The sequence below is a fragment of the Labrus mixtus genome, chromosome 9 (assembly GCF_963584025.1).
Source record: "Labrus mixtus chromosome 9, fLabMix1.1, whole genome shotgun sequence".
NCBI lineage: Eukaryota > Metazoa > Chordata > Actinopteri > Labriformes > Labridae > Labrus > Labrus mixtus.
The window spans coordinates 15,719,318-15,743,849 of record NC_083620.1 but is presented as its reverse complement, the minus strand read 5'-3'; the positions used below and the strand labels follow the sequence as shown (position 1 = coordinate 15,743,849).

General features: G+C 40.0%; 1 protein-coding gene and 1 long non-coding RNA gene across 2 annotated transcripts; both read right to left on the bottom strand.

Moving 5' to 3' along the window:
- Positions 1-116: 116 nt before the first annotated feature.
- On the bottom strand, positions 117-23,985 carry tlcd2 (TLC domain containing 2). The gene is made up of 4 exons (XM_061046463.1): positions 23,490-23,985; positions 22,997-23,079; positions 20,530-20,612; positions 117-3,390 (listed from the first exon to the last, which is right to left on the bottom strand). The coding sequence occupies exons 1-4, from the start codon at positions 23,666-23,668 to the stop codon at positions 3,010-3,012; spliced, it is 726 nt and encodes a 241-aa protein (XP_060902446.1). The 5' UTR covers positions 23,669-23,985; the 3' UTR covers positions 117-3,009.
- On the bottom strand, positions 13,647-14,884 carry LOC132980371 (uncharacterized). The gene is made up of 2 exons (XR_009674161.1): positions 14,512-14,884; positions 13,647-14,400 (listed from the first exon to the last, which is right to left on the bottom strand). It is a non-coding gene; the product is annotated as an uncharacterized LOC132980371 (long non-coding RNA).
- Positions 23,986-24,532: the final 547 nt, after the last annotated feature.

Sequence of the window (24,532 nt, the reverse complement as noted above, 5' to 3'; positions counted from 1 at the left end):
TACCTACCCCTGTCATTATACTAACATTAAACCCGTCAAAGTGTGTGTGTGTGTGTGTGTGTGTGTGTGTGTGTGTGTGTGTGTGTGAGAGAGAGAGGAAAAGGACAAACACAACATGTATTACTTCCATCTTTATTTTCACGTTAAACAAATAATGTTATTATATAAACATAGAAATTTGAGTTATTTTTACAAAACAATCTCTGCCAGAACATTAAAAAAAAAAAAGTCATATTGAGGCATGAAGGCAAAAAGTCTGTGAAACGTGACAGTCTGATGACCAGAGAAAGCAGAGGAGTTTGCTTCCACAACCTCAGCTCTTCTGTTCTTGTTGACTTCCGTCACTGAAAACGCTGCAGTGGAAATAATCTCTTTTTTTTATTTTTTTTATTATAACAATAAATTTAAAAATTAACAAAGCACAGAGTTTCAGCAGAGGATGTACAGCTGGTATTAGTTTGTTTATCATAGAAGAGGAAAGTGATATCTTCTCATCCTCTCATAATGGAGCTATTAAAAAAAGATAAGTGCCAATCCAGTCAACCACCACCCTTTACTGTGTAAGAAGAGGAATATGAGCGAGTGTTGCAATACGAGTTCACAACCTCTGCTTTCCTCTGCAATCACATGTGGAAATGTGCAATCTTTTCCTTGTGTCCACTACCCACAGATATAAAATCATAGCATATTCCTGTGGCGTTTAGGAGAATCACATAGTTTAAAATTCGAACCAAAAGATGGAGCTAAGAGAAGAGGCATCAGAGTCTAGAGAGCGGTACAGCAGCTTGTTTGTTTTTGGCCTAAGACTCCTCACGGTCTTTGAGACTTTAACATGAGGAAGAAATCTCAACTTGGCTGCTAAGTTTTACCACAATTCCTGAAAAGCAACAAAATGACAAATCATACATTAGAATCACAAAAACATTAGAGCCGTTTACGACACATTCACAAATATAAGCTTCTCGCTTGTCAGAAAGAACTTCTAGCCACCAGTTGTCGTCACTACAACCACAGAGTTCAGCTGCCCTATCAATGTCAAAAAATTGAAAGAAGAAATCTACATTTATGATCAAAATTGACTACTGCTCTATTACTCGTGACCAAAAAAGGCATGTAGGAATAAGCCACAACAACAATAATTCAAACTTTACCAACAGTGCTTCTTCATTAGTGCAGTGATGTCTTGAGTTTAAATTTGGAGACTGTGTTTGTATCCCTTGAGTTAAAGCACCAACCACCAATTCTTTGTTTATAACGACTTTCTATCAACTCCAAGTAAATACAGTATGTTCATAGCCTTATTTTAGGGTCTAAATATGGACTGTTTACTGTTTAGATGACTATGAACAATCAAAAATATCACCTTGAAAAAAATTAAGACCCAAAGTGGCACAATGCCCTTCATAAAACACGACTTACAACAATTCAGTTCCACTGTAATCAACTGTTTCTAACAATTCATTTCACTTTTAACTTCAATTAAAATCTTCTTTTAGGTACAAATAAATTACAAATATAGAAAACTCAACCCCCAGCAACGAATATACACAAAAAGCAATAACACAACCATGAAAGGCATCAAGAGTGTACAGCCTTTGTTGCAGACGATGTGAAACAGTCCGCTGTATTCACAGATCTCAGACGGCCTATCTGCCCTAATGCACCTAATGCAGCGGTGCAGATCTTTAAAGACGGTACAAAATGAAGACATCTCTGGTGTCCATGTGTGTCATGATGTTGAGAACTGTGCTGCCCTCTTCAGGCTAAATGGAAAACGACAACATCCTCCAGTCTGAAAGCTCCTACTGCAGACTGTATACCAGCACAGACCTCTCTACAAATGGCATTAGTATTGGCTCAATGGAGGTCTTGCTGCCACAATAATTTAATCAAAAGCAAGTCAGGTCAGAATCTAATTGATCTGATGTGTTCCTCCAAAATCTACAAGCACAATGACATGTTTTGTACCTTTGACCAATCTTACCTAAAGGAAAGAACCCACAATAAATACAGTACTTATAATTAATGTAAAGCCTGCTGTGTTTGATCAATCCTTTTTCCTATAAGTGTTAAAATACAATTTGGCATTGCAAAAAGAGGCAACAGGTGTTTAGCCCCCCGAATATCACAGTTTTTCATGATGTCATCCATGTAAAATCTCATCACATATTCATTCATTACCCTATCCTTTTGTCAAGTCAGGGTTGGGTTTCTACTTTTATATCCTTCCTCCGTTGACAATTATAGTCTTCAAATAGTTGTGTGTTTTCTTCTTTAACGTCAAAGACCCTGCCGAACAACTGAAGGCAAAGTTTGTTAGAAAGAGGCAGAGAAGAGTTACAAGCTTTCTGAGGTAGCAGGCGGTTTTTAGTTGAGGTGATTTGGTGTAAAATTAAAAGATATTCACCCCTGCAGTGTGAGTGTTAAACAGCAAGAAGGTTTGGATCCCACTGGTTTTTTTTTTACTCAGTGGTAAATAGATGTTATTGTAAATAATCCAGAACTGTATAATATGTATATAATATATATGAATACAATGTTGTTCTTATGATATAACGCGATTTGTATAAAGAAATTGTAGAAATGTTTTCTATGGCAGTACATGAGTGTTGGAGGTTTCATTGTACTGCGTCTCAATAAGCGACAGTAAACCAGGTCCAGATGAAACACCCTGCAGGACAATTAGGCGTTTTGATTTTACAAAAGAATCCTCCAGCTTCCATTAGTGATCCACTAATGGCACCTAAGGATGATTGGACTACACACAAGTACAGAAGTTAAAAAGACAACTAAATGTAGCTTGTTAGCGTAAGGACAGGGTGTAATATGTGTTCAAGTAAGGCTATCTGATTACACCTGGTATGCATGAACCTGTACAGTCTGACAGACAGAGTAAATCAGACATAAGCAGAGAGTACCAAATCACATCCGCGTGGGTCGTTAGCGTACAGTAACTGACAGGAGTGTTTGTGAATTTAATCCTTCTTGTGCTCTGTCCTCCCCTCGTCCCTACATCTCCTTCTCTTTCTTCGTCTCCCGGGTGCTGCTCTTCAAGAAGTCGCTCTTGAGTAGGCGATAAAACAGGACGATATTCATCACCGTCATGATGGCTAAGCCCACGCTGCCCAGCGAGTAGGCCAGCAGGGGTACCTTGTCCCTGTTGAGCACCAGCCAGCGGGTCATCCAGGCCAGCGTGTTGATGCGGAACACCACGTACGTGCCCAGGTTGATCATGCTGTTGACTCGGTAAAGCGTGCCGGCGGCCATGCTGGCCATGCGCAGCATTTGCCTGAGGTGGAGGAACACGGAGTTTATCTCCACCAGCAGGGCCACCACGGCAAAGCCCACGTAGCGGCAGGACAGCACGGAGAGGCCGAAACAGGTGATTACCTACGGAGGAGAGAGAGAGAGAGAGAGGAGCAGAGTTAGGATGGATCAAATAACAACACTATCTAAGATGTGTAACTGAGAGCATATTTGAATAGAGTTGTTCCTTTACAGATAACAGTGTAGGTATCAGATACTGCCTCACATCTGGCTACAGCAGATGGCTGCTCACCAATGTGTCTGGTTCTGATCAAGGTTTCTGTCAGTTAAAAGGATGTTCTTCCTTGCCACTGTTGCAAAGAGCTGCTCATAGTGAATTCATTTTGGGTTTCTATTTTTAAAGTTCTGTAGAGACCTGCTCTGCGTGCCAAGTGTCTTATAGTAGTGTGATTTGGCACTATAAAAATAAAAATGGAAAGCGTCACATCTTATTTTATTGGGTTTTGGCAAGTATACCAGTCAATGCAGCGGGACAATTACATATCTTAGAAACCCCTCAAAACTGATTATTGACTATAAATAAGAACAATTTGGTGCTAGAGAGTGTAATATTACTCAACGCCAACAGATTTTCAGCAATCATTGTTTTCCACCGTCAAATGAATATGTTGGTATTGGAGGGGTGCTTGCTATCGGCCAACGCTAAAGTCTAGAATCAGTAGAGAGAAAAACCGTTATCAGAATCAGATCATTGACACTTGATCTTTGTTCAAAGATAGCGGAGTGGATGAACTCTCCCCCATACAAACGTATCATGCAGAGACGCACCAGTCTTCTGTTTTGAAGCTGAAACGTATATGTAATTGATATGTTTCTACAGTTTTCACTTGAATACAGATCATCTATGAACAGATATACTTTCATTGTAAAGATGGGAGTTGTTGATTTGAAAAAAATGGGGGAAATGAAAAAATTACAACAGTACCAGGTGATACAATTACTTAAAATATGTTTAACCTAAGAGAATAGCAGTAAATATAATTATTATTCTTTTTGCAACGTATAGACAACATATTTCCACTTTGTTTCATTGCTGATAACCAGTTGTATTTGTTCTCTCACTTCCGTCTTTGGCTCTATTACCACATGCAAGGACACCTCCAGTGTGACTCATCACCTCTGAGCCAAGCTTATGAAAGTGTGTTTGGTAACCAACAGAGGATCCCCACAAGGTGGCAGCAACACGTCTCCAAACCGGTCTGAAACTGTTAAAACAGGCAACTCAACACATCCCGTGTGCTGACATTACACAGCACTACAGTGTCTGACAGGTTGTGACAGAGGTGACATCGGCTGTCTTACATATTCACAACAGCTGTGTTATGAGGTGTAAAAATGTGGATGACACAGAAGTGTGTTTATACCAAAACAGGCTGTTCAGCCAACCTCTCCACTGGAGCTGGCACAACCACACACACCACCACAATCACCAGCTTCATTCACACTCAGAGCACACTCGGAGTCTAGCAGGAGGACAAACTGTGTTCAGACACATTGTACTTTAGTTTCAGACTTGGTGCCACTTTAGCTGCTGTGATTATAAATCTAGAGAGGATGGGTTAGGGACGAGAAGATCGTTGCCAATAGAGACTTATCCAAAAGCAAGCAAAGTCATTGGTTAGTTAGTGCAGGTCATGAGATACACAACCGAGAGAGAATGGCCTTAACATCAGCCTTGGCTCCGGCTGGAGAAGCGTCTTGTGTTTCTGAGGTCACAGGACGCCCTGTCTAACAGCAGTCATGTGATGCTCTGTAGAGTAGGTCAGGCATGTGAGGAGAGTCGGCAGCAAACAAACCCCCGAACTGGCCTTCACATTACGTGTCCTCTTTAATGGATATGGTGTTGGCTTTTAAAAAGGTTTCAAGGTCACAAGGTGTTCTTCTCTGGACACATCTCACTTCCTTCCCGTCTCGTGAGTCTTGGCGACGACTGTACAAAATGTGGAACAGGTATAGAGACGAGGGAACATTTTAAAAGCTTGTTCAATTGATTATTTTGATTTTTTTTTTCTGACACACGGAGTAGAAATTTGAGTTTAAGGTGTTGAAAACCAAGTCTAATTTCATCACCCACCAGTCTTTTCATATTCATGTGTGATTTGGGGATTCTGACTCATCCACATCAGTTCAAACTCTTCACTTGCTGTCAGGTTACAATGACAGAGATGACGAACAATGCTTATGAACAATTAAAATGATGACAGTGAAAGCACCGCATTTAGCAACACGAACGGCTGGCCTAATCATAGCCCATGTGTTTGGAGGGGAAACAGTAACGTCAACAGGACACAGGGCTTTTCAGTTCAAAACGAAGCCACACAAACCAGCAGGTATGTGAGATCACACTGTTGGTCAGTCGGTCTCCTGTCAGATTCCTCTGTGGTACGAGGAGGACAGGTGCTCGTATGAGGTGATACAGGTGGTGGGTCTGAAAGGTTTGTCATGACACCCTGTTATCAAAGTCGCTGAGTCAGGCAAGATAAAAATAATCCAACTAATCGGTGTCAAGCTGAACTCTGTGTTTTGTGACCAAAAGCTTTAATAACCTTATCATTTGAAAGGGTAAGAAAATATGGGAACAAATACTTTTTTTCCTGCACTTGGCTAAAATAAATCCATTAAGCTGACTGTAGCGATAGGAGAGATGCTGGAGACGTTCAGGCAACTGCTTGATTTTACGAGAAAATATTATCTTTCTCATTATTCATCTGAAATAAAAAAGTATAAGGATAACATCCTAAAGTCCCCAGTAATCCGTATCAGACAAAAAATAAACCATTAAGCACTTTTTTTGTTGTTTTTTGAGAAAAAAGAAATGTGTGAGAACCAGAATCCCTGTTTGGGTTTTTTTTTTTAAAAAGTGCTCCATGTTAGATTCTTCCCATAACCAGCAAGCCAAATACCAAGCTAACGAATAAAACTAAACTGCAGCAGTCTCACACTGAGTATTCCTTCTTCTGAAACAAAACAGGATCACATTTTTTAAAAGCTAGTTTCCCTCAAAATCAGAGCTGACAGAAAGTGAAAAACGATGGGCACATGCATGCTCCTTTCTGTTTACAACCTCAACCTACATGTAAAGCAACACGTGTGTGTGTGTGTGTGTGTGTGTGTGTGTGTGTGTGTGTGTGTGTTTTTGTGTGGTAGAAAAACACATGTTCATGTTGGTTTGGAGCAGAAAAAAAAGAAACCCACATTTCTTGGACCCCTTATCTCTAACCCTGACTTCTTAGAAACAAGCATGCAGATTAACTTCTGTAAGTACACACACACACATGCAATCACACACACACGCACACACACAATAGAGCATGGACTTAACCCTTACACAACCAAATGATAAGATGATGACAAAAAAATAGCACAAACTGGGTGTATAAAAAAGGTTGAATCAAATAAGAGCACCATCACATTGGGACACTCTTACTTCCTGAGCTTTCTTCATTGTAAATGGATATTCTTTTGTTCTTGCTGCATGTGTACCTAGTTTTATGGTGGTTATGTGTCTTTTATGACGTCTGGACAGGTTCTGTTCTGTGTAGTCTTTCGTCAGTTTATCTTTGTATAAACAGAAATAGCACCACGGTTCACAGGTCAATAACAAGGATATGTAACAAACAATAAAGTTCGGGCCATGTGTCACAAACAGCTTCACCTCTGTAAATCTTTATCTTTTCAAAGACACCTAATGATATGGAGCACTGACATCAGGTGACATGACTCCGTATGGCTCAGCAGCCAACCAGACCCCAGCAGCTAGCTGAAAGTCACTAGGGAGCGGGCAGGAACATTTCAGGAGAAAGTCTGGGTGAACATGTTTGTGTTCGTACAATCAGTCCAACTGGACCATCTAAGGACAGTTTCATGAGTGCAATGTATGTGTGAAATGTTCTTATGTCATCTATCAGACAGGGACCAGATCACAAACCCTGTACCTCTGTCAGCACCCAGAGCTGAGACAGAATCAAAGTCCCCCCCCCCTCCCTCCCTACACACACACACACCAGACCCTGATGTATCTGATGATCAGTGTGATTCAGCATGAGCTGGATTTGATGCATAAGCTCTCTAAAGCTTGGCTTTCACATACAGGAGCCCAGACACAACTGTCCAAAGAGAAACTAAAGTGGAGTGACAAAAAAACACACGTGTGACGTCTAATCTGTCACAGCACACACCGGCGCCTTCTGGCAGGATGGTATTACACGGTACAATTTTCAATACATCAAATCTGATCTCATTGACTTTCAATACGAAATTACAATGTGTTTCTTTGTTACTATTAAAATGTAGTTCTTGTGGTATGGGAAGTAAGGTGGTACTAAGGTTTAAGACTTTTGTTTAACCTTTGCACGGCACTTATATATACATTAACCTGCTCTTAAAAGAGCTGGAAAACAAGGAGGTTGCCGTGTTTGTTGCTTACATTTTCTCCCTGTGGGCTCAATTAGATGTTCTCTGCACCCACAGTTAGGGACCTTCATGTCCCACTTTCAGGGAGGGAAGGAACGCTGGGAGTAAATATATAAATGTGTTTATCAACAAGGTGAAACCTGTAAAAAAAAAAAAAAAAAAAAACAGCCACTAGGATTACAGGTCAACCAAAAAGTTGACTTGATAAACTTTGTTTTTAAGATGGTAGGTATGGATAGACAGTGAGCCACTAGGTAATCATTAATCAGAGGTCAAACTGACAGAAATACCAGGGCAAGGTAAGACTGATAAAGGGATAGGTTCATCCTCAAACATGAATGACGGCTTATTCGGTCAACCTAACTTCCAAAGGTAAACATCATGATTTCCGCATTTTTTTTAGATAGTTACATAAACACTAGCAGCATGTAAGAAAAATACTTTTGTATTTTGTATAACTACAACTACCTGTGACATATGCTGCTGTAAGCTGACCAATTTCAGTTCAGCTTAAAACACATTTTGCCCTTTCCTCCCCAAAAGTTAGGGAAAAGTCACGGTGCTATAACCAGAACAATTCAGTCTTGTTTTATTGTGATCTCCCGATCTGTAACTTAGAGGTGGAGCTTGAGAAACTGAACAGAGCTGATTGACCAACAGAGTCGTCCCTTCTTAGCCCACAAAGGACTCTATGCACAAACATGTCAAATGATTGATATCTTGTACATTGGGAAGGATGCGACAAAGACCCCATGCAAATATTTTAGACAACTGTGAAAATGTCAGTTTGTTTGACTATTACCAGAGAGCAGACATACCTCTGCTCCTGCTTTGTTTACTGCTCAGTGTTCGATGAAATAACACACAGCTTTACAAGAAGGAACACGCATCACCCCATGTACATATACGAGTTCTGTTTGCAGTTAAAAACATTTTTTTTTTAATGAGATTGAAGGTCTAAATGTACATGTAAGGATATGAAGGGTACTGGAGCTATATTATATATTTGAAATGCAGCTTTAATATAGGGGTGGGAATGGTCTGAATGTGTATTACTATTGAAGTATGAATTGGTATATCCACTCATCTCTGCATGCAGGTTTTCAGGCAGTTGCAGTCTGAACTGATGCTCATTCGTAGGATGTAGTATAACCTGTTCATTCTTCAGTCCCCGTCTCACCCTGAGATTTAACATATGCATTTAGTGAATGTTTTTTGCTGACCCCACTACCCCTGCATACACGTTCCTACATATTGTAATGGAAATATTTCCAGAAGTGAGGCAAAGGTCATCCAGAATCCTGTAGAATCACATGATGCTTACAGGCCAGTTTACCTAAACAGTATTCTTTTGAAATGGCACAGACAGTTCACAACAGAACTACTTTAAACACATAAACAAAATACATTTTACTTTACAATATTCACACACTGCTTACACTTCTGAAGCAGCAGACGAGCCTAGTTTAGTTTAAATAAAGCATGTCTCGCCTTTGCTCCTTGTCAATAGTCAACACTAGCACCAAGTTAATTAAGGATTTCCACGTCAAACTAGTTTCCCTGCCTACAGCGAATAACTCTCTTTCCTGGCCCAGTCAGACGAGAATTTCCAGTTCAGTCCCCAGCACAGCCTGTTTGTAACAATGGACAAAGTGAAGTGAGCGCTGAGTGACAATGGTACCATGTGAGAAAGAAACGGGGTGAAGAAGGCAGGGTCGGTTATTAACCCGGGAAGCTCACAGGGGTCTTGACGCACCAGTTTGTGTGTACGTGTTGGTGGCATGATCTCAGAGCGCACAGGATCTAACAACAGACAGTAATGAAAAATACATCCTTTAAAAAGGGTCTCAGTGCAGCAGAGGTTAAAGGTCAGGTTGTTGTTATTCTTTGACCAAAACCCCAAACTGGATGGGAATTGTTCTAACACATACACGATTGATCCAGCAATATTTTCAATAACGGCACAGGATGAAAAGATACAGTTAATTCTCACGCGAGCATATCCCCACCCATATTTGTTCTTTGGTTAAATATAAACGTTTACCATATATTTTACTTGTGACTGTATGTGCGTTCATGTTAGAGGAAATAATGAGGGAAAACACTAAAGACTCTCAGTGTGAAGTCGTTTAAGAATTTGAAAGAGTATACCACAAACATTTAGGATATTTCACCTTCAGCAATCTGACACATGGAAAACGGTGTAGGCCTACCCATGGCACCACAGTCAGCGTTTTGCTTTGAACCAGAGCATGTACTGAATATAGATGAAAAGGTGAGAGTACTCTGGACTCGTTTTATTTGGCTTCAAAACTTCTGAAAATATTAGTTTAAAAAAAAAAAAAAAAAAAAAAAAAAGAGCTTTTGAATTATAATTCTTAAAAAAGAAGGCGGGCACATTAAAAAATATGTGAAGGGGATGTGCAGTGTACTTTGCTTGCTCTATCTTCTTGAATGGAAAAATATGGCTTCAAGGACAATTTCCTTTTTACTGTAGCAGAGTGGAAAACAGCAATGAATGAATTTGTTCTTTATTAACTATTTCAAATGTCCACACAGACACACACATACTTTTCTGCCATAAGCACAAAGAAGATTGGTATGTATCCCAAGAAAACATTGTTTCACAGGCAGTGTTTCCTTAAAGTCATCAAGGGATATAAAAACAGCCAAGTGAAGTAGATGAAGACTAATAGGAAGCTCAACAGAGTCAGAGCCATCTGGTCATAGGCAGAGCAGCAGTGGTGTGATGAGGAGGGGGGACGGCCTTCCTTACAACAGTGAAAAGTGGACACACACACACACACACACACACACACACACACACACACACACACACACACACACACACACACACACACACACACACACACACACACACACACACACACACACACACACACACACACACACACACACACACACACACACACACACACACACACACACACACACACACACACACACACACACACACACACACACACACACACACACACACACACACACACACACACACACACACACACACACACACACACACACACACACACACACACACACACACACACACACACACACACACACACACACACACACACACACACACACACACACACACACACACACACACACACACACACACACACACACGGTTCTAACTATTATCATGCGACCTGCATTAAGTCCCATCAGCTGACAGCAGCACAGCACTCTTTCCTTGCTGTCACAAACATCTGTACAGATTTTCACCGGATGTGCCAAACACAATTATTTGGGCCAAATACGATCAATTAACACTGCGTGGGTTATATTATTAAAAGTATGTCTGCTTTTCAGACCCAGTACAGACTGAGAATGAGCCTTTTTTCCACTTCTCACATCAGGGAGAGGCTCAATGTCTGTTAAAGGTGTGTTTGCGTGAGTCGTGGTCACTCGAGGTACTCATGCACTGGGTGTGACCGGAGGAACAGAGGTATGCATCCACTCACTGTATGACTCAGCCTTAGCCTCCCTTTCTGAGTGGCTAAGGGTATAAGGCAATAATAGCTTTTAAATTTCATACTGACGCTCATAAAGACCAGGAACCTCAAAGTCATGTTGATTGATGGTCATACATTTGTGGGAAAAGCTTGAGGACTCTCTTTGCTGGAGCCTTCCCATGTTAAACAAAAGCCACAGATAGAAGCCAGTTAAAACATTTTAATCCCACGCTTCAGTTTTGTGCAATAAAACTAGATATAGCGTCTTAATTAGTAAACTTTTGAAGAAGAATATACATCTGAAAGTGAACAGAGCTATAGGCTTCCAGTTTTCCTCTTTTCCCCATTAGAGCTATGCTAAGCTAAGCTAACCAGCTGCTGGATAAAAACATATTTAACTTATATATATGACATTGAGCAGCAATATAATATATAAGGCCCACATGATATGAGAAAATTAAGTGATGTACAACAACAACAGTGTTCCATATTGTACTATTGGTATTAAGTGCTATAAATAAACAAAATCAAATTAGCATATTTGCTACAACTCACAGTTTTCATGTCTATCTGCTGTTCTTAATGTTTTACACAATATCCTAGTTTGCAACATGCCCCCCCTCCCCTGAATCAAAAATGAAATCCAAAAAGCCAGGTTTTCCCCCCCACCAGTATTAGCATCAAATAATCTGCGGGTCATTGATAGCTAGCTTGATTTTCATTGGACCCAATCAAAACAATGTGAAAGAATGACCATTATACTCATGCCTCCATCCAATAGGTAAAATATCAGTATGCTGAGTAAGAAAACATGGCTTTTTAACATTATATATTTCTCCTATTTCTTGCAATAAAATGAATTATTTTGTGGATGTGTTGAATGTAAATGCTCACCGCGCGCTAACAATGAAATTCTGATTCTGAATTTTGCAGCCTGAATTGGATTAAATACTTTGAAGTCACAGCACGATCCCAGGCAGAGATTCTAGGGGGTGACAGGAACAAAGAAAACCTCTAACAACAGGAGATATTGCAGGTTTTCTGTGACACAATATAAAGGAAGACACTGAAATGGTTAACTCCATTCACTACAAATGTTCAGTGTGAGGTTGTTCCTACGCTGTACTCTCTAATGCTTGCACACCCACCCACGCTGCTTTAGGGATCATACGCAGGCACTCTGGTATTCCCACAGAAGCTGGATCTCAGCCAAGAAGTTTCTCTATCTGTTTTAATGCTCTGCATATTGGTCAGTAGGTGTGGCACTCAGGGAGAACAAATGCACAGTTTCTTCTTTGCCCCACCCTGTTTTTTCATCGATGACAAGTAACAAGTGTCAACTCCCTCTGATATCTAAACCTGCTGCCTCTTCAAACAGCATTCCTCCTTGTTAGGCAAACAAATGCCACCTCTTTCTTCAGGGCACTCTGCTCTTCCAGCCTCTGGCCTCTTTGGAAAATATGACAAAGTGTGTGAGTGTGTGTGAGTGAGTGTGAAAGTCTCACTTCACTCGCCTGCTCTGGTTTCGATGGATTGCACCTGCACACTGATAACTTAGATAGCTTAGAGTTCCTTAGCGCTGATACACTCTGTGATGAGATGAACATTAAATATACTGTGTCTCCTTTTCAACACATGGTTCAAAATGTACAGTATGCTATATGTACGTTGAGATATTTTTATCTCAAAATAATATGCATAATAGAAAGTTTCACGTTCAGAACATATTTTTTTAAATGTAATGCTAGATCCTAAATATTATACTTTTACAGATTGTAACTACATTGTGTCTGCTTCTATTCCCCCAATTGTGGACTTGAACAGTCATAGCAATCCTCAGGCTTCTTCTACTTCATATCAGCACCTGTACCCAACAATCTGGTTTTGCTTTTTCTTGCCTTTGCTTTAGATGTGAGTGAACAAGGAAATTCCTCTGTGTCAGGAAGCCATGCCATGAGGGAAAACATCAGAAAAACAAGATATAAGACTACAGGAGCACGGAGGCTCTCATTGGTCTGTAGCTACGTGAAGGGGCGGTGCAAGCAGCTAAGAGTGGGCGTATTAGGGGGGGATGGGGGAGATGTTTTGCCGCCATACAGGGAAAGAGGGGGTTGAGAACAAGGCAGTGTGTGTGATATATGAAGTGGAGCTATAGCGAAGAAATGTTTTGAGGGGGTGCACACATTTGCAGACACCCTCTCAGGAAGCTGGAGTTTTTTTTTTCCAACATGAGGCTGTGTGTGTGTGTGTGTGTCTCCCTCTCTCTTGGGATTGGCTGAGGTTCATGTTTAGACCAGATGTTTGTCCTGCTGTCTGAATAAACACAGGATAGGGCGACCCTCCTAGTGTTAACTGTCTAAAAAGATGACACTGCTGAGACACACACACACACCTGCATCCTTATCTTTTCCCGCCAAAAAACTAAAAAAAAAACTGACATTCCTCTCTTCCATTTGGCAACACAGTGCCTTCAATTTGATTGGCCATCATTACCATCAAGTGTGTAGAGATTCTGCCAGGGGCGGACTGACCAACGGGACGTTCTGTCAAAGTCCAGAACGGCCGTCCCTTTATGTGGCTCATCAGAAGAAAAAAAAATGATCAGCGATATTAACGTCAAAACAACAGAGGGCGCCAATTCGATAAATTAATTACATGAGGAAAAGACACCAAACTTGAAACAAACAAAAAAAACACAAAGAAGAGGGAAAGAAAATGTCAGGTAGAAAGCGTAAGGAGAAAGGTGGCTGGGAGAAATCGAAAGAGAAGAGGGCCTAATCATTAGAGGCGGAGGCATCAAAATGTAAAAAGCTTACTGAGCTATTTAGTAGGCCTATTGAGCCACGCAAGACTGCGGAGGACGGCCAAGAGGAGGAGGTTGAGACAGAGCATCACCCGGTCGTGCAGGGACAGACGAGCGAAGAAGAGCGAGCGGTGCTGGTAAGTTGCAGAAGCAGTACGAAAGTAGGCTATGATAGGCAAACCTATTTATTTGGGTTATGTTGCTATGAACGTCGAGTTTTCACCACGATTCAGGGCAGTCCAAGCTGACGTGTGTGGGGCCGACAACGTTAATGCGTGAAATATCACAAACGAACCAACAACGCAATATGGAAAATAATAAAATAACACCGTAATTTCGGGTAGTCCGCGATTATTTCATTCATTTCCAGTGTCACTTCTGATATGCAAGAAAAATGGGAAGATGACAAAAAAAATACTTTTGCGTTTTCGGGAGGGAACGTAGGCCTATTAGTAGTCTCTCTATCTCTCTCGCACACACAAACACTGTGTTTTGTCCTCTTTTCTCAAAAGTGACAGAGCCTAATTAAAAGCAGCCCAGGCACAGCCATTGTCCTCATACTTGGACAGTTTTATTTATTAAAGGGTAGGTTATGATACTGACGAAATATTGAATAGGTTATTTAAGGGTAATTCTTAAGCATCTGATGTTATACTCAACTGGCTATGTATATTGCCTAACAACATACTGTATATATTTTTTTTTTAAATCATTTAATTCAGGCTGAAGATAGTTGCAGCTCAAACGATGACAGGGAGACTACCTTCTTTGACAGTGTTCTGAAATACTTTTGTTTTATTGTAGTTTTGTTGTAGTTTTGTTATAAATAAACACCTGAGAAATGATCGTTGATTGTGAAATGTTATTATCTGTGAGTATCTTCAGTCTAGTAGGCTTTTTTAGCCCCAGTCCGTCCCTGGATTCTGCACTGCATCATGTTCCACAAAACCCACCACAAAACCCACTGGGGTTCCAGCAGCTCATTAAGCAAACAAGATGTCGACACTTCAGATTTTAAAAAAGTAACCCAGTTCCAAAGTTCCATGTGGTTTGTCACACGAGTTTGAGGGTCAAAAAAAAATAGGAGGAGTGGCGGCACAGCCCACGGATTGTGGATAGCTAGGAATATATCTGTGGGCTGGCTAGCAAAAACAAAAACATACCATAGATTTATACTAAATCAACTACAAAGCATACAAACACAACCCAAGGAAGTATTAACCAGGGAATATGACAAACATGCTTGTAAATGTCATTGTGGATGCAAAAAAAAAAAACACTGAAGGAGGCTGCACATCTATCAGGAAATAGACCAGCTGTTTGTATAAACAGGGTAACAATGGAGACTTTAAAACAAGGATTTAAGGATGAGAAAAGTTGCTGCTCTTTTTATCGTCCTTTACTTCCTTCAGATCAGGCTGCTTGACATACCAATGTCCTTAAAAAGCAAAGGGACTAGAGTAGGCAGAAAACTTGTAAAAAAAATAAAAAAGTGTGAAGGACTGAAACGCGACACAGTGCAGGATAATCAGGTTTTACAGAATTGAAGGTGTCAACAACCACGATAAACATTCCAAGGTAATGTGGCGTCACCCCAGTGACAACTTAGCCAACAACCAGATACAGTACATTCCTGCTTCCAAACGTGACATTCCCTGTTACACTGCATCACGCTCCTCCCACAAATATCTATTTTCATGCCTGGTAAACAGAGACAAGTTCCATTCATATCTGAGGTCCGTATATGAACCTCCCTCTTGAACCTCAAGAGAGAGAAACTGACTGAGGTTGAATTTAAAAACATGGAAAATCCAAGCATGAGCACCTAAGAGGATTTGCAGGTTGTAAGGAGAATAACAAACAGAGCGTGTGCTGTTTCAGTGATAAACTGAAATCCGCCAGACAAATTAACACTTTATGATTAGTGAGATATTGTTTACCATCCTCCAGCAGAAGATGGAAGAACATTTTTTCTTGAAATAGAATAGCTGTACAGTACTGCGTTTAGTTGTAAACAGGCCCACTTCATCTTTCATCTAACACAACCATAAAAACAAAGCATGTTAGGACTACACTTTTCAGTTGCTCAGCAATATGAAGTTTAGAGATGAGAGTGAATGTTGAATTTTTAATATTGACATCCATGCTGAGAAGTGGATTTAGCTTTGGAAATGTCCTCAGCGTCAGGGAACAATTTAAAAGTTCTTAAAGTTTCAAAACAAGATATCGGATTTGAATCTCTCTTACCATCTGTAAACTGATCTTAGATTGTGTAACAAAAAGCGCTCATCAAGGGAAAAGCAGCATGACTTCATCTGTTTTCAGGGAAATGCAATAAATCGCAAATCTGAAAGCTTGATAAAAGATGAAGCCATGCAGACGCAACAATGCAACCCCTGCTATAGTGTCATCTACATGCTTTAGATCATTGGTCCTCTCTCACCATAAGTAGCAAAGCTAATGTAGAGCAATCGGATTGTCAACTTTTAAAGGGGTTTTTGTGACGACCAAATGTTTATTCAACTTTATTGAAATCTCTCCCCTTTTACAGCGGGAAAAGCTGACGGATATAAGAAACACATCTTAAGTCACTGACCAATGAGACTAATATGATGAGCAACAGTTCTGTATTCATCAGTGTTTGCAACCAAAGGGCTGATTTTTCTATTTGGAAATAACAGAATGCAGTTGGGCAATCAATTACTTCCCCAGGATCTCATAAAATCCGTGTTAACATGTATCTTCTTTGAAGACTCTAAAAGACGATGTGTGTTCAAAGTTGCAAGTAAAAAAAAAAGGAAATGAACCACATCAAAATGCAGATAAATGGTGCGTTCCATTTACCTCAGAACTCGAATCTCGAAGCTGGGTATGATGTCACAACCGAGTTAAGCGTGTTCCTATTGCCAGTCAGCAAAAAGTCGGACAAGCAACTTGAACGCATCCAGGAGTGCCTTTGTTTTGTTAGATATACCTGACGATAACTACACACTAGTTGATATTATACACGCGGAAATAACATGACAACATGTCCGCAGATAGAACATGCACAATGCTATCCGTTTGATTGATTTAATTACACATAAGGAGGACCAAGTTGATAATAAACGCTATAGTTACAGCTTAAATGATACTGTTGGTGCACGTAGAAAGTTGATGTTTAACTTAAAGAAGGCAAACAGCCAAGCATATAGGATATTTGGATGTGGCCAAACTAATTTTACAGAAGGCCACGTCACCGCCGGCCACCCCTCTGGACCTGTCCTGTTAAGAGTATGATCAGTGATGATGAGATGTTGCACAACAAAGATCCATAGTGTCAAACTGGGGGGGGAATCATTTAGATGTATTGATTGGAGGCAGAAAGGGAAGGGCAGATGTGACTGGGAACAGCATGTCTCCTCAAAAAGCAGATTAACCTGTGCGGCCCTGATCGACTTCAGGAGCGTCAGCCTCCACTCCTCTCAAAGATAACTGAATTATCCCTAATGAGAGAGGGATGAGAGAGATTTAAGGAAGAAAACAGCAGACATGCGACAAAGTTTCAAATCCATGTGAGCTCACAAAGACAGGGAATGGATCCACTCGGTGTTTCTGCTGTGCATAATCGTACAAAAACCTCTAAAAGGGAGCATTGGACATACTGCTTTTCATTCTCCATGGAAAAATCATCTGTGCTTCTGCCACTGCTTGGCAATCCTTCTCTTGTGGCTCATATTTTTTATTCAGGCTCACTTTTTCCAAAAGTCATGGGCAAACTAGGAATGGGGGCGAGGATTTTTTTTTTTTTTTTTTTTTATGAGAACAGCAAATAAAACCTGGTTTTTCATTAACCGTGCAAACTGATCAAACTATGGCTGAAGCTACAAATGTCATTTAACACTACATGATCTCTTCAGCTGTGAGTGATTGTGGCAGGGCCCAAATGTTTCTCAGACAGAAATAAGAAGCTGCTAATCTCCACTCCAGTCAATAAGAAGGAAAAAAAAAAAAAAACTTCCGATGGAATGTTTACCTTTATAATTCCTCCTAGACGGCTACAACAGGGATTAACAAAACTCCCTGTTACTCCGCCGTCTCTTTCTCTGTGTGCTTGTATCAAAGGAGAAACCCACAGCAAAGTTAAATTAAATACAAACAGCTGTAAGAATAAATATGTGCATTTGAGGAGACAAAGACTACAGGAGACAGTATAGGCTACAAAGAGAACAAAAAACATAATCAGAAGAAAAAAAGAAAAATGTAATGTTATGAAGTCATTTTAAAACTCAATTATCCATATTAAATACTAACGTAGTAAATTATCAGTCACTTCAGCATCAGCAAAACCCTGCTGGAGTAACATTGACAAAAGTGAATTGTAGATTACACTCTAAAAACAAGTGTAAAACCACTGCACTTTAAACTTAGAACAGCTTTAAATCAAATACTGCAGTCATTTTCCTAAGTTGTTTAATGGCTCATATAGACCTGTGGCTCATTTCCCACGTCATTCCCCTCTCTCTCTCTCCCTGATTTCTGACTCTATCCACTGTCCTGTCGCTCAAATAAAAAGGAGCAAAAAGCCGACAAATAAAACCTTGAAATCCTCAAAACACTTTGAACAGCTTTAGTGGTAAAATATATTTTTTTCTGCTTACTATGCTGAGCATGCATGTAAATATAGAAATGTTTGTTGCACATATTGACATTAAGATGCCCTCCTTGATGTCAAATTGTTTGCATCTGCCTCAGATGAGTATTTAAAAAAAAAAACTCATGAACATTTTCATTTTGCATTCTTTGAATAGTCACGCCACATTTCCAGAGAACCGTAGATAAATTTGCTTTGTGATAGCAAACGCTAAATCAGTGAGCTGCCAACATGGAGGGGAGTAAACAAAGTTCAGTCTGCTCCTCCTGACTGTATGCATGGTCCAATTCTGAACCGACTGGGAAAACTCCTGTTACTTCAGATGAGCAGAACATTTATAACACATGTTCATAACAAGACCTGAAAGAACCCTTTCCCACAATTACTCCTGAATACTTCTTACATTTGCAAACACTAAAAACACTGACTCTCACCTGGCCTGGTAGTAAGCTGTGACTTTAACCTTGTGAAGAAACAATGAGCTCATGCATGTCGCAGGCAAATGCAATCATCACCAGGAATACCTGAGTTAATTCCAAGGCGATCAGAAACATCATGAGGCAATAACATGTGACTGAAAAAAAATCTATAACCAAAACATAATCTAGCTTTCAGTCAAGACGACCGATGTTTTATTTGAGAAACTGTATTCAAAGTCAATCAACTGTAATTTGGAAAGTTTATCAAGAAAAGCCACAAAATACACAACAATTTAAAAGAAGACGGGAAGCCAGATCCTCCAGGACAGCAGAGGGCCGATTTTCAAACATTTTCATTAAAAACATTAACAAATATGCATGGTTTTCTTACCTCTTTTTTTTCCTCACACAGAAATATTGTATATGTCATTTATGATTATAGTTGATATGTCATGTTTCTTGCAAATAAATGCTCACAATGAAACCATTGGGCTATGAAAACCAGTACAAATGGATGCCAGTTACTAAAAACTTTTGCCAGTTTCTCGACACATTTTCAGCCTCCATGAAAGTGTGAAAACCCTCTGTGTCTGAAAAGGCGTTTAAAGTGGCTTTTTTGGGGGTTTCTTCAAAAATAAATATCAAAGAAAATATCTGACAGAGAATAAACTTCAAACACCAAGATGTTGCTTTTTAGGTCGTATTTATCAGGAATGGATGTGACTCCTTATGACACTGGAGCTGGCTTTTTTTTTTTCATTTATACACTGATGTCTGAATTTATCCAGGCATTTTTGAATATTCTTCTTATAATGATCTGTAACTACAAGTTCAGTATGCAATGTCATTGTGTCTTTATGCAGCAAAGCTAGTCCTCTGTAACCTTACTTCTTAATGATGCAATGAAATGTTTCCAATTGAACTGAAAACGTGTGAACCCTAACACACATTCATTTGAATCATGTAACAGCTTTCATAAGGTGAGCAATAAACAGCAATATCAAGAGGAGCGCTTGGCAACAGAATGAGATACACATCATAAACACTGTGCTGGATGTAGGCCAGAAAGCCGGAAGCTGAGAGAGAAAATGTCCAATCTGAACGTGGTTCTATGTTTCCAGTTGTTGTCATTTCATGTTTTCTAGTGTTTGAAAGAAGGAATGTGTGAGCGATTAACTGATCAGACCTGTTCTAGCCTCGTGAACATTTCTCTCATCGGCCCAACCTGCTGAGCGTCACCGCGTCATGAAGACGGCCGGTTCTGATGGGAAACATTACTATGGTTATGTGGATTGCAATAGACTGACAAAGCAGGGTGAGGTTCAACTTCCTCAAGGCATGAAACAAGTTTTTTTTTGGTGTGTGTGGGGATGGAGGGGGGGGGGGGGGGGGGAAGAAAACCACACTCTTGGACCTGAGCTTTTTGGGACAGTAATCTTTGAAAAGACCTACCACCATGTGATGAAAGAGAAGCTCCCAGTACAGACTCAGCTTCTGGTTGAGTACCATGTCAAGGAAGTCATAGATGAAGTAACCTGTGGAGATAAACAGCATTTAGCTGATGCTATAGACACCTTTACGTTCATTTATACATTAATCAACCCAACAGATTCTTTTGACAAGAGAAGCTTTGAGCGTATCGAGCGTGTCGGGGGGGGGGGGGGCTGCTTCCATGGCGACAGCAATGCAAACCAAGATGCGTCTTGGAGAGGGGCTATTCATATCCACCAACCCCACCCCTTGCCCTCCACCAGCTGTAACCATGGTGACAGCTATTACGAACGTTGGAAAAATAATGAAGAGTTGAGGATGGGGGCCGAGGGGTGGAATTAAACTCATTATGCAAGAAATCTGACACCAAGACCTTTCTGATGATGTGGAGACGGCTTTGGGTTACACAAGAAGTAAATGGACTTGATACAGGCAGCAGAATAAATAACTATTAAAAGATTGCCTTTGAGAAAAATGGTTTATTTGTATTTTTGCTCTCTTTAAGAGTTCATACTGTTTTAATTTAGAAAAACAGTTTGGACAACAGGTTGAATTTGGGTCTGGTTTGTCTGAAAAAGCCAACTGGAAATGTGACAAAAGTGCTTATTGACAGACGTCTCTTACCTTGATCTTGTGTTTTTATAGTAAATAATTTGGTAAGGCCTAAATTTCTGTGTTGAAAACCAACAAGGTGGAAGTAAGAATGAGTGACTAAGAGAATGAATACTAATATTGCTTTTTTAGAAGAGTTATTGCTTAAAGCAACTGTGAGGAATTTGTGTCAATTTGGGTGACACGTGTGTGACGCTGCTTGATTTGACATTTGCTGCCAAAAATAGCTTAAATAGGAAGAAAAACTGGGGTTTCTTATCCCCCATAGTAAAATGTATATATTTTATACAGGCCTATTCAAGATGATGTAGAGTGAGATCAATTTTGTTTGTTTAAATAAAAGCGGTTAAACCGATTTGTCAAGCAAAGAAGTGTCAGGGTGATACATGCCAGATGAAACACTTAAATAAGAGAAACTGGATAAAGACACCTCGACTGTCATGAAACTGCAGCATGTAAACATCTCAAAAGTAATATTTGTTCCTGCAGCTTGTGTTAACTTGACCTTACGGGAACAGATGGGATTCATTCTTTATATCCTCAAAATGTGGCCGTGGAGACGTATTTACTATTACTTTTAAAATGTTGGATTTTGTATACTTGTTTCTATTTTTTTGGTTGATACATCACTAGAGTGAAGAGAAGATAAATTGGGTTTCTATAGCAATATGAAAAATAATTGCAGTATATTCAAGGCACATGAAAACTTGGGCTACAACAAAAGAGCAGGTCTAAACCCTGCTCTTTGTTACATTATATTATTATGATATTATTATTCACAAAGACCCAACATTAATCCACCATGAACACTAAGCAACATTTAGCAAAGTTACAGTGGCAAGAGAAACCTAAGAGGCAGAAACCTCGAGCAGACTCACTTGAACAGCCTTCTGCCGAAACTGTGTTGGGGTTTCATTCATGACTGAATGTACAAAAGTCCTCCATGCACTTTCTGAGGCCTCAGAATCACACCACTTTCTGGTGGGAGGGTTAGAGAAGCCTTCCTTTTGTTTTTGTCAAGAAACACTCCCTGTTCTGTTACCAGTGGCATCTGATATGGATGTCTTGCATAAATTTACTGACTTTTTTGCGTAGTTGCCGTCTTGGTGATGGCACGTGACTGAGCGGGGTTACGCCTGGTGCCTGGAGCTGATAATAAAGCCCTTCATTGATCTTCACATTCTGACACTGCTCCTTGCTCTGCCAGCTTCCAGGGCAGGGCTTCCTGAAAGAATGTCAGACATCCTGGGAATCCCGAGGAAGCACTTGTTGCCCGGCAAGACATCCATTAAATTTGTGAATTCATGATGGCTCGCGTGCCACTAGTTGCCACGGAATAGTTTTGCGGATTAATGAGAAAAAGTGAAAACAGGGTGAGGTGCTATTTTGAGAACGTGGGGTTGCATGCACTTTAAGATTTGAAAAATACTTAATACAATTAGGAACAATCTCATTTACTTAACTCTCTGATTTGGTGTAGGAAGAGAAGATAATGATTTCTTGGTAGCCCACATTATGGATTCCAGGTAGCATTTAATGAACTAAAAAAATATTTACAGGGAAACCATGTGGGAAAATATGTAAAATCCCATTTACATTTAATTTAATATATACATATATATATATGTTTCTGCCCTGACACCTTGAGTGAAAATGAGCTTAGCTGGGATAGAAAATATAATTTCCTCACTTTCCCTCCAGCCCCTTTGGGTGCACTCTCTCTGGCCCTTCCCCTGCACAAACACCAGCATCCTCCCATTCAGACTAGAACACATTTAGATATCCAGCACTGTAGAAGTTGTGAGGGGCTACTCACCAATGGAAAACGACACCAAAGCATGAGAAAACATGGAGTGGGTTTCTATCAAATCCTCTGCCATCTGTGGGTGACGGAAAAAGCTGAAAAATAAAAACACATATTCAGATTAAGTAGTTTAAACGTCTTGTTAAAAAAAATGTTTGTTTTTTTTTACACTGGCATCTTCATAATTCATCCAGAAAACTGAAATAGCCTACAGGTCGCAGTTTAATAAAGTTTCTTTCAAATGATGTGATGAATAGTGGTGGATGATGAGGAAAAACAGAAGGGCAAAACCATCACTGAATAGCAAAGTCAAAGCAGCCTACTGTCAAAGCAAGATGACATAAAGTCAATATTTAATGACATTTAGAATAAACCGCGGCAAAGAGCGCGTCCAACAAGAAAACCATTAAAGTGTAACCCCCACTGAACAAATCACATCCTTTTCATAAATAAATCAAATTCAAAACTGTATCTAGGCTATCTGATTGTGTGTGGTTTAACTTACCAAAGCACTGCCCATATTGCAGTGATAAAACTGTGCACAAACGATGTGGCGATATTTCTCCATTTCCATGCGTTCCTGCGGGCGGTTTCGGGTACGGGGAGCCTCCCGACCCCCGCGTTGACAAGTCTGAAGAATCCGACGGAGCCCCCAGTCGTTAACACCACTGAACTCAACTCCATGACTGAACTATTGGCTTTTGTTGTTACAAGATTTTGCCCAGACCACGACGGTGCCAAATGTGAGCGGTGTACACGCAGCCGATGTGAAACTGTGACGCACAGATGGATTTGGACTCCTCAGCGACAATCACGTTAACATGCCGGTGTATTTCCAATCATTTCTGTGTTTTCCCACTGACACTGGTTAAATGTTTGTGATGGGTTTTTTTTTTCCTTTCTATCCTCTAATAGCCTAAATAAAGCTCTATGGCCAAGGGGTATGTCCAGTAAAGGAGAGAGATGGGCGAAGCGGCAACACCTCACTAACGGTTGTGAAACAGACCTGTTGTAAAACCATCTCTCGCTTGTGTAACTTTTTGACATCAACAAAGACCAAACATCGGCGTCTCCCCGCCCTACTATAAAGAGGCGCGGCCAAGAGCACGTTTCATGTGTTGTGTTACATTCAAATGCTGTAGGAAAATGCTAACGCAATTTTTCCAAAAAAATTGAAGACGCGTTATCAAGGCTACAGTAGCCTATAGTGTTATGTTATTTAGAATTGTATTTGAATTTAAAAAGTTGTGTTGATTATCAGTAATCAAATTTTGACTTTGAAAAACGTTTCTCAATTAACCTTATTTACGTTTTTGTGATTTAATGATTTACTTTTGATTTTCTTGGATCTTCTAAGGGATTTTTCATTTTTCCCCCGGCAATTGTGGAACAATAATGTCCATTTAGCCTCCACATCCCACTATTATCTACACTGTCCACTTTAAAGAGTATAGGTTATTCTATTTTCTTACTTTTGAATAAGGCTAACACAAAGGCTCTCCATAGAATATTAATAGTTCTTGTAAAATAAAATAAAATACTGGTACT

What these genes read in the sequence shown, in the direction of transcription:
- tlcd2 (XM_061046463.1), bottom strand. Translation starts at nt 23,668, where the DNA reads ATGGAGTTGAGTTCAGTGGTGTTAACGACTGGGGGCTCCGTCGGATTC. An exon ending in GCAATATGGGCAGTGCTTTG is followed by an intron (nt 23,080 to 23,489) that starts GTAAGTTAAACC and finishes TTTATTTTTCAG; the next exon opens with CTTTTTCCGTCACCCACAGA. An exon ending in TTCTCTTTCATCACATGGTG is followed by an intron (nt 3,391 to 20,529) that starts GTAGGTCTTTTC and finishes TCTCCTCCGTAG; the next exon opens with GTAATCACCTGTTTCGGCCT.